This window comes from Cebus imitator, unplaced genomic scaffold (assembly GCF_001604975.1).
Source record: "Cebus imitator isolate Cc_AM_T3 unplaced genomic scaffold, Cebus_imitator-1.0 Scaffold98, whole genome shotgun sequence".
Lineage (NCBI taxonomy): Eukaryota > Metazoa > Chordata > Mammalia > Primates > Cebidae > Cebus > Cebus imitator.
In genome coordinates, this window is record NW_016107413.1 from 1005980 (window position 1) to 1017316 (window position 11337).

At 33.5% G+C, this 11337-nt stretch overlaps 1 protein-coding gene and 1 long non-coding RNA gene across 3 annotated transcripts in view; one reads left to right on the top strand and one right to left on the bottom strand.

Annotated features, from left to right (window-relative positions):
• The window catches only part of LOC108309870, a 170036-nt gene extending 168555 nt beyond the window's left edge, over nt 1-1481 (top strand). For both annotated transcript variants that reach the window (XR_005201527.1, XR_001827536.2), the window contains exon 6: nt 694-1481. This is a non-coding gene — a long non-coding RNA (uncharacterized LOC108309870). The remainder of the gene's footprint in view (nt 1-693) is intronic.
• ELOVL4 (ELOVL fatty acid elongase 4) overlaps nt 1-11337 on the bottom strand; it is a 30714-nt gene that overhangs the window by 2441 nt on the left and 16936 nt on the right. Inside the window, exons 2-5 of the mRNA XM_017536414.2 lie at nt 7317-7504; nt 6099-6179; nt 3541-3712; nt 1867-1994 (exon numbers count right to left, since the gene is read on the bottom strand). Coding sequence (XP_017391903.1) covers nt 1867-1994; nt 3541-3712; nt 6099-6179; nt 7317-7504 — 569 coding nt within the window. The remainder of the gene's footprint in view (nt 1-1866; nt 1995-3540; nt 3713-6098; nt 6180-7316; nt 7505-11337) is intronic.

An 11337-nucleotide genomic window follows, 5' to 3' on the forward strand; every position in this document is an offset into this window, starting at 1 on the left:
GCACCATGTCAGGATCAATGAATATGTGTTGAATAATGTTATCTGATGGAAGGGAATCAGTGGCCTAGAAGAGTAAAGTAAGAGTATTGTAGGTGCTTTCATTTTATTTTCCTCCCACATTTGAGATTGGTTTCTTTCTATCAAATTGTAAGCAAGCAGATACATATACTTTTTTAAATCGGCTTATAAAAATGGCTCATTTATGTCTTACAGATAGTAGGCAGGTAAATTTTTCTTTGAACACTATCCTTTAAAAACTAATATTTTGATAATATTTAGTAGATATTTCAGAATAAATACAAAAAGAATCACTTTGAACTTTAAGAATTTTTAAAAGGAAAAAAGCCAAAAGTGAGATGCTTAAAATAAAATAAATTCTGATATTTCAATAAATGAATGGGCAAGACATGAGAATAATGAAATTCTATGGATGTTAACAAGGGTTAACTTTTTATACAATTAACTTACAGGACTAACTGTTTTGAGGACTTCTGGCTTGGAAATACAAACTCAACATCCTGTTTGAAATGGACAATTGTGGTTTCTCTTTTAAGGATAGCATTGTTCTTAAAATGTTAATTATTGATTAAAATAATCACTATTAATTATTTTAAATATTATAAAATTAATGAATGCCATGTAAGCTAAAAATTTATACCATATTAAAATAACTTTTATAATTTTCCTTGGCAGATATTCAAATCTGAAGAACTTTTGGTTTCACAATGGTTTTTAGAAGCTGCATCACCAAAAAGGGTGTGTATAAGGGTGTGATTGGGTATGGCATCACTCAAGGAGAGCCAGGTATAGGCTCCAACAAACCAGGACTAATTCACATGATTTTGATCACCTCTTCTTTTTCTTGGGTCATTTTACTACTTACTGAGATAAATGAATTACACAAACTGTATTAATAGCTTTTACACAAAAACTGGAGGAAGCTTCCTATACCACTTTGGCTACAAATGAATCCTTCACACCCAGCATTTCCCAAAAGTTGTGCTTCCTGTTTGGTTAGCCAGCTGTTTAGCAACTTAAAGCAGAGATGAATAATGTTTCCAAATGTGATTCCACTGATAAAACTGTGCACATGCTATGATTAAAGCAAATTATAATAAATTCTAAAGCTTGAAAAATAGCTACCAGGTTGGCTTTGAATTTCCAGTTTGATTACAGGCTAGTGCCTAGCATCTGAAAGTTACACTAATGCACACACTCAGATTGCCACAAGCAGTCTTACTAGGGGGATGTGTTGAACTGTCTCGACTAAAGACCACCATTGGAAAGTATCTGTCTCTTCTCTCTTAAGGACAGTGTTTTAGAGAATTAAAAGGTGTTCTCTTGTCCTTATTCCCTTCCGTTGCCCCACCCCTTCCTCAGCTCTGTGGTTTCTTTTCAACTGTATATTCGGAATATATAAGATACGTTAAAGACTGAAAGATGAAATAAAAAATAAAATTTTTAAGCAAGGATGAGATGAAGACAGGTAATAAAATTTTAAGTTAAAAAAAAATCACCTGAGGAAATAAATACATATTATTTTTCTAGTTATACATAAATCTACATACTTCGTAGTGTGCTTGGATCTTTAATCATCCTTTCCACAAATATGTTTAGAGAATGTTTCCCTTAGAGGAGTAAATGCTATGTCTAGTCTTTTAAGTATATTATAAAAGCAAAGACTTGTGACCAATATGGCTATGAATAGGTCAGCTGGAGTCAAGTGGCCTTATCTGCAATATAGCTACAGGATTAAGTTAATTTCATAATAGAATATTGTCTAAAATGACTTAACACTTTAAAATTAATCAAATTTAAATGTTTTCAGTATTTTACCAGAAGAAACTTTGGAAGCATTTAACTCACCAGCTGCAACATGGTCAGGTATCGTTTCCACCAAAGATATTTCTGAATCCATGGGCCAAATGCAGTTAAACCATAGTATGAGTACATAATCACATGGATAAAGGAATTCATCTGTGCTCCAAAAAATGCTTCAGAGAAACAACAGGGAATTACAAGATACAGAAAATTTTATTAGTAAGCCACTGACCTACACAATAAATGAATCCACATTATTTAATCTTGAGTACAGATTAGGAATAAAAGATATAAAGTAGTACTAATGAAAAGGTTTTCCCTTCAGATTAAGCTAGGTCTTTTTAAGGTTTAGATTTCAGGTTTTACCATATAAATAAAAATGTGTGTTCAAATGCAAAGGACTTTCAAAGTGGTAAGTTTTCAAATGGGGTATTCCAGTGAGCTTAAATAGGCCCAAACGTAGAACTCTTGCCTGTGTTACTTTTAATTCTACTATTCTTGGGGGAAAAAAGCTGTAATACATACAAGTCTTAAAGTAGATTTGTAAATGTTCCATTATTGCCTTCATATGTGCCAATATCTACAATGAAACAGTAGTTATTTCTTAGGTTTCTAAATAGTTACCATAATATGACAATGGAAACCAGCAAGGTGAGCTATACTATAATGACTTGTACTCTGGATCCTCCTCAGAGGAATCATCTGCATCAAGCTCAACAATGTCAACCATCCTTAATCTACAGGCATCTGAAAAGATCAGAGGCAGATCTTGGCCAAACTATGAATTCAGATCCTCTTTAACATGAACAAGAATGTATAAAATTTCCTTTAAGTAAGAACCAACAAGACCTATACAGGATGAGTATCCCTTATCCAAAATGCTCAGGACCAGATGTGTTTCTGATTTTAGATTTTTTCAAAAATTTTGGAATTTTGCATAGACATAATGCGGTATCTTGGGGATAGGACTCAAGTCTAAATCTGAAACTTTATATACTCTTTATTTTTATATATATATACTCTTTATACATGTATCCTAAAGATAATTTTATATAATTTTAAGATAACTTTGTGCATGAAACAAAGTTTGTGTACTCTGAAACATCAGAAAGTGAAGATGTCACTAACTTAGCCACACATGTAGACATTATTTGTGGTTGTTTGGCATGAACATTAGGCTGTACATGAAAAAGGGAGTTAAGAGGGTCTTTTTGCCTTTAGGGATACTGAATAAACTGTGTTGTGCACTTGAGTTTTGACTGTGACCCATAACTTGAGGTCAGGTATGTAATTTTTCACTTGTGGTATCATAATCATGCTCACAAAGTTTTGGATTTTGGAGCATTTGGATTTCAGATTTTTAGATTAGGGATGTTCAAGCTATATTAGAACAAGAGTGAGCTATGCACTAAGATGAAAATCTTCAGATTTGAGGGGTTGCGTCTTGTTATTCTTTGGTCAGAACTACTAGACCCGTTCCCCCTCAAAATATTATTTTCTACATTTAGTCTTAGTTTATGCTCATCTCTGGGGCAAATCTTTAGGTATTAAGTAGTCACAGATAAAACACAAAAGTTTTACTTTCCTCAAATTTTGGAAATGATTAAGCATGAAAGCAAGTCAAATGGTATATCAAGTAAAAGTCCTAGGTTCTCGGTGCTTTCCACTGAACACATATATACAATTAAACATAAGTAGTATATTTCTGAAAATGCTCACCTTGTCCCCCTGCAACCCATTTAATTCCAATCCACCACAAGGTAAACATCGTACAGTGATGATACACATGAAGGAAAGAAACTTGGTTGTTTTTCTTTCTCAGAATAAAAAACACTGTATCCAAATACTCAACTCCTTTAGATACAAAGTACCACCACAGAGCAGCAGCTATCTGTAAAAATGGAAATCATGTAATAAACACCAAAATGACACTATTGTATGGGTTTCTACTCATTGTAAATAAGTCCAAAATAAACATTTGCATATTACACAAAGAACAAGGCATGGAATCATTTATGGCTAACAAGGTTTGGAAAACCTAAGCATCTCTGCATAGGGAAAAAATAGGAAAGAGAGTCCAAAATGTCATTTATTTATACAGTGCCAATAATTTAGAGAATATTTTCAGTCTTTTACATAGGTAGACGTCACACTGTATTTAGTGTCAAACTGCTAAATACAGAGCTGGAAGCACATTCAGATTGCTATCTTTTTCAATTTGGTAGAGGAACTGAGATGTTTACTTTGTAAAGTGATTTTAGTTGTTCATGCTTAGCCTATATTATAGCTCAGAGAAACATGCAAGTAAGTTCATGTAGCAACTGGTCTCTTCCAGTGTCTGCCTGTCTGCCCATTCTCTCTCCCCACTACCCTCCCCTCTCCCTACACCAACATGTGCAAAAACATAAATATCCAATCACAGCAGTTTGCATTAGGTATTAAAATCTTTAAAATAATAAATTGGAATGAACAAACAAATATTTCCCAGGTCATAAATATAATCCTGCTTACATGAATAAGTCTTTTCTTTTCCTGGGCTCTAATTAAGGCACCAGATGGTGCAGAAAGATTACATTACATGCTGAGATTAAGGATCCAGTGAGAGGTGACCTCTGTATGTTTTAAAATGTTTTACAAGAATCCTACCATAACAATAACCAAAACTTAATTTTTTATGTCAAGTATTTTCTATGATTAGCTTCCTAGTACAAATAACAAGGCAGTACATACGAAAATCGATTTATAATCCTTTGTGTGTTAGGACCCTATCAGATTTATTCACAGACAGGCTTAGGTGTTTTAGAGTTGAAGGATCCCTTTGCATTTTATACCTGCACCGGTATATGTCATGAGTTTTTTGTTTTGTCTTTTACATTTGAAAAACAAAATTGTAATTTTAAAGTTTGGGGAAAGAAGAAAGGGAACGCATGTAAGAAATAAAGTATTTACAAACTGAGAATTATTTACTGGATTTACTCGAAAAATATCATTATAAATGATACAAATTGGTGGAAAATAGCCTTAAAATAGTTAACTACTCCCAGCAACACTATAGTTAATATTCATTATTATACTAGTTCTTTAAAATAAGGTAACTATCACCATTTTGGCATAGTAACTTTAGAAGGAAAGTGATAATGTCTTATTTTGCTTCCATCTGGACCTCTACATTTGCCACAATTCACATAAAATAATAATAAACAGTAAGTCTCCTTAGTTTGCAAACTGCATTAGATATCTTTAAATAGACTATAACAAAAGTAATACGTCTTAGCTACACAACAGTGAATACAAAAATCCCCCATGCCAGGAAACTACTTTTCTCAAGGGAAGCTACTAGATCTTATTACTACCATACATTTTAGGTAACATAAAACATATCTTTTATGTGTAATTTTTAGTATGAACCACAGTATATGAGTTCAATAAATAATAGAATAAGGTAATCTGTTGTTTCTTTTGATTGAATTAATGTTAATTTTACTCATATAAGTGACTGGAAAATAAAATATGGTAACATCTTACTAGTGGTTTATTTTTCTGCAAATATAATAAGAAACTCAACTTATGGCTATACAAATTGTTCTATGCTTAATTTCCTAAACATTCCACACTTCACAAAACATTTACTTTTCCTCACTTTCTTAACAAATAACTTGGACTCAGTTTCTATTCTTGACCAAAAACAAACAAAAAAATCTAAAATAATATCTAAAAGAAACATGAAACTTCCTTGCTTTCACAAGTACTGCATTCTAGTAATCCAATGCATATTTGCTCATGCTGCAAAATTAAGTACTTAAAAAAAAGCATAGCTTTATTGACTCATAACAATCTAGTATAATTTCACTATCACATTAAAGTACATTTTGCCAGGTGTGGTGGCTTGCACCCATAATCCCAGCACTTTGGGAGGTTAAGGCAAGAGGATCCCTTGCAGCTAGGAATTCAAGACCAGCCTGAGCAATACAGCAAGATCCAGTCTCTACAAAAAATTAAAAAGTAGCTAGGCGTGGTGGTACATACCCATAGTCCCAGCTACTTGGGAGGCTGAGGCAAGAGGATCACTTGAGACCAGAAGCTGGAGGCTGCAGTGGGCTATGATCATACATACCACTACACTTCAGTCTGGGTGACAGAACAAGAAGCTGTCTCTAACTGAATGTTAAAGAACCTGTCTCTAAAAAAAACCAAAAAGTACATTCTACATTTTCACAGACTGGAGCCTATAAAATCAAACCACTTTTACTGATTAAAAGTATTTCTAATGTACTTACCCTGACTTCATTAACATTATCAGAATAATCCACACTCTGGCAAATATAGCTATATCCCGCATTATATGATCCCATGAATAACTGAAAAAGTAATAATATTTGTAGTAAAGTTTTAGTAGATACAGCATTAAAAACACAATTAATACAAAATGTAACCTTTCAAATTATTTTAAAAGGAGCATTTTCTTTAAAAATTTCAAATGCATTGAAAATTTAACACATTGTAATTGCTAGAGGTTACTGTGCATTAATTTGTTTATAATTAAAATCTAAATTAAAAATCACATGTAACTTTTAGACTGAGTATCAACTCTATCAAATACTTCACAACATTAAGAGATATTTTTATTGCTAGGACTCAGATTTTAAAGTTGTCCTACCTTAACTAGGTTTCTATGTTTGATCCAGAGTGGTTTGTGTGTAACAAATTAGGTATGAGCATCCAAATAAATTAAAGTGTTTATAAAGTTGAGACTCTAGGCTAAGTTCTCAATTAAAGAAATATTTCTTTTTTTAAGAAGAGTTATTGTTCGTTTTCCTAGCATTACTAGTCAGTTCTCTGGAATCATACAGAATTTTAATGAGTCTCTTAGGAAACAAATTCCTTATACAATTTAAAAAATGGCTGCGTCAATCTAGCCTTTAGGATTTCCTTTGAAAATGTCATGGAAAATTTGCTAGTGCCCAGAAAAGTATATAATGATTAGCAACAACAGTTATATGGCAGTTAACTCATTTTAATTTCAGCGACAAATAGAACATTACATAATAGGATTTACTTGAAATCGGCATATTTTGATCAGTCACCAAACTGGAAACAACTGAAAAAGAATTATAAATAAATAGCTGCAACTGTTTACTGAGTGCTTAATATGTGCCAAACACTATGCAAAAATTCTCTCTCTTAACTCTGATAATAACCACAGGTGGTAGGTATTAAAGTGGGGAAAACGAGGCTAAGAAAAGTTAAATAACTTTCAATGTCAGCACAGCTAACAAGGGTTATTTTAGAATCTAGTTTGTCTTATTCAAAACTCCCATTTAAACAACTGTCCTATTTGTTAATATTTTTGTTATTCAAAAGTGAAAAATGTCAAAAATGTACTTTTATAGTAGTCAACACTTGTGTCTGGGTACAATATTACAATGATAGTTTTATACATTCTCATTTTTAAATTTCCAATAACCTTGGAAATTACAGTGATCTTAAAAACATACCTCTCTGAAGATAAAAAGGTTAAGCAAAACCATCCCAAAATTATAGATAATGAGCACTAAACGCATCTGAAAAGGTTCTCGGTCCTTCATCCATTTTGGACCAAGCCACACAAACAGGAGATAGAGAGTGCTTATACTTAGGGTAGGCCAAGGAGACTGCATCAGAGGCCAATTTTCCACACGTTTATCTACAGAGAGAACAAAATACCATAAAATTCATTCATCAATAAATGTTTTATAAAATACACTTTTTAGGAATCAAAATGTTTCAACTTAATTTCCTAATTTGATCAAATATGCATCACTGTCCTTTGAGTCCCAACAAAAATTACTGCAAGTAGCTTTTGAAAATTATGCTTCATTACTTATGTCACACATTATGTTTTACAGAGAACAAAAACAAGAAATAAAGCACAATAAAAAGAGAGGTGATAATCTTGGGATGAAAAGTCAATAAAAAAACTTCATGGACAGAAAATACATATCTTAACTTAAGGAAATATTTGTCTTCCATATTATACACGTGAAATTTATCAGGGCAGCTTGGAGGCTGTTGTGTGTGTCCACTCCTAAAGCAGGAAAGAATTTAACTGGAGAGGTTTGGGGCAATAGAAGCCATTTGCTGAAATCTCTCGAGATACTGAAGGCAAGAGTACAGCAACTTTGAGAGATTAAGTTAGAGTTCATTACAATTCTATAATGTATTTAAACAGTCAACATATTCAAGACATTTTTCTAACTTTTTCATGAATTTTAACAAAAATTCATCTTTTAACATTATAAAAACATATTAATAGTAGTTTTTATATTTCTAAAAGCTAAACAACATTAAAAGGTTGCAAATCTAATGTTGAATTTATTCTTGGCAATGTAATCATTTTTATGTTCTATGGAAATAATGTAAAAGAAAATTCAAGTTCTTAGAACCAACCTAAGTGAATTTAACTTAACTGTTGATTATAACAACTTCCTATTTGAACTGTCATTTTTACTAAAGGCTATATATGCAAAATGGTTCTGGATTATGGAACTAGGTATTAAAATACCTTACTTAAAAAATTAATCTGTGTCTATCTACTGTCAATAGAAAATAAGATACAAGATATAAAACACAATATTTAATCAAATAATTTCCAAAGTGAGGGAGTAACATGATGACTAAGGTTTCAATGAAATCAGAGTTGTTAAAAAACATAACCTATTGCTTGATGACTTGTGATATAGGAAAAAAAAAAAGATAACAACTTGAAAGAAAAACACATATGGGAACCAGGAAAACAGAAAAACTGATTTTATTTTATAGTTTTAAAAGGAGGTTTCTATTACGGCTATATCACTCAAATCAAACACATTTCAGAGTTAAAAGTAAACCAATATATTTGAACCACAGGAGAGATGGTAAACGTCTCACAAGGAGGAAATGACTTAAAAGATCGTGCGGCTGACTTTTGTTAAAAAGGCATTGTGCCACTAAGGTCTTATCAGTGACTGTTCACTTTTCTTAATGGTATTGTATCTTTTTATGTTAATTGTCACTCTATGACCATATCTTTCTATGCTAAAGGCCCCCCATAAAACATGGAATGCACATCTACTTACACATTTCTTTTTCTGTATTATAAGAAAAAAAAGGATTTATAGTCGAAACATTTAGACAAACTGTCTGTCTGGGTCACAGAGAAGAAATTGCTGTGGTATACTGTTCTTTTCCACAAACTTTAAGGTAGATGCTGTTTTTCCCACGAGACTTATACAAACAGAAAAAGTACTCTGAGTAGTGTCATACTCCATGTAACAAAGAAAGGAGGATACATTTATCTGTGAGGAGATTTTAATTTCTAACATCACAGATTATTTCTCACCCTTACCACATACAGAATTTCTATTGATTTCAAAGGAAGTTCTGAGCAGCAGGTAGAAAAAAATTGGAGAAATAGGTTCAAAACTCTGCCGGAAATTAAGAGTAAATAAAAGTTCTCATTCTTTTTGATGTATACTGTGATACGCTGTATCGTTCTCATTCAACAGAGAAATTTAAAGAGAGGACTACCAAAGGAGAGAGGAAAAGAGACAATAGTGAGAAGCTGAAGATCTTACAACATAAAACACTAATAGAGGCCAACAGAAAAGTAAAAAGTAAGAGAAATAGGAAATAACAGAGGTATTGGAGAAAGCATACAAGACTCTACCAGTAAGTAGACTGGTGATTGAGTTTTTTTTTTTTTTTAAGAAATGGAGTCTCATTCTATTGCTCAGGCTAGAGGGCAGTGGTGCAAACAGCTCACTGCAGCCTCCACCTCCAGGGCTCAAGCAATCTACCTGCCTCAGCCTCCCGAGTTGCTAGTGTCACAAATTATGAGTAAATAAAAATGTTCTTTCTTTTTTATATATAGTGTGGTACACTGTATTGTTCTCTCATTCAACAGAGAATTTTAAAGAAAGGACTACCGAAAGAGAGAAGGAAAGAGGCACTAGTAAGAAGCCACCATGACCCGTTGACTGAGTGAGTTCTAACACCAGCTCTGCCACTGTGCATAGGACCTTAGGAGCACAATCTATCTTCATTTTCTCCGTCTATAAAACTGGATGGGAAGTAGGTGAACTAGATTAGTGCTCCTCCAGTTTCAATGAGAAAATGAATTATCGGGCAGGGGGTGCGGAGGGAGCTGGGGATGGTAAAAATGCAGATTTTGAGACAGTGAGTCTGACATGCAGCCCATTTCCTTTCCTTTTTTTTTCTCTTTTTTGAGACAGAGGCTCATTCTGTCACCTAGGCTGGAGTGAAGTAGCATGACCTCCATCCACTGCAGCCCCTGCCTCCTGAGCTGAAGCCATCCTCCCACCTCAGACTCCCAAGTAGTTGGTACTACAGGCATACGCCAACATATCCTACAAATTTTTGAATTTTTTTAAAGATGAGGGTTTGCCATGTTGCCCAGATTAGTCTCAAACTCCTAAGCTCAAGCAATCCACCCACCTTGGCCTCCCAAAGTGTTAGGAGTACAGGTGTGAGCCATCATGCCCGACTTGTGCAGCCCATTTCTAAGAAGACTATGTATTTTCCAGGAAGCTCTAACTGATGCTGTGCCATTATTCCATGGACCACCTCCTTTTGAGTAATAACAAACTAGATGATCGTTTAGGTTTATTTTAACTTGTGAAAATTGTTACTTTATAAAAAATAATTACTAGAAAGAAGAATAGACTAATGGTGAGGAAAAGTGGATCAAGAAAATTTTAACTGCTCAGGGGATGCATTTTACAAGACCAGAGCACCTGCATGTGTTACTATTCCATTACAGCACTTATCACACTGTCCAGTGACCTTCTTTTAAACTATAATTTCCCTGAAAGGAGGAACTGGGTCTTTCATTCTTTTATCGCAAGGCCTATCAAGGTACCTAAAAATATGTTTGATGAATAAGAGTAGATAATTTTTTCACACGATTCCTCTATTCTCCATCCTTTCTGCCAAATCCAACAGTACAGTTATTGATATTCATGGTTTCCTCAGTGTCCAAGAACCCTTCCTACAGTTTTTCTCAGATCCTCCTCTATGTTGGCACAACTTTATCCTTAAAGTTAACAACTCTTCAGCCCAGTATTTAGTGAATGTGTATGCTTTATAAAGCTCAAAGTCCTTTTACTTCATTACTTACTCTAGGGGAAAAAAGCAACACCCTCACTTTGCCCAACAATAAAAGGCATGCATTCATTCAACGACCACTTAACAAATCTGTTTTCAAACTATAAAAGGCCACATTTTACACCATACCCTTCTCAAATTAGCCCTTTGACCCTGAACAAGGGTCAAAGAGCTTTCAAAAATCCAACTTCCCAGGATTATCATGAAGGCTATAGTAATTGTCAACGCCAAACTCACAGCATAACAATTCCTAAGCTTTTAATAATATTTGGATGAAATTCCTCCATGTCATTACATGCTATAACACTTATGTGTGTCTTTCTACATGTATTTGCATTAATACTTTCTTTAGTGCTTCTGAGATGCAAATATTCT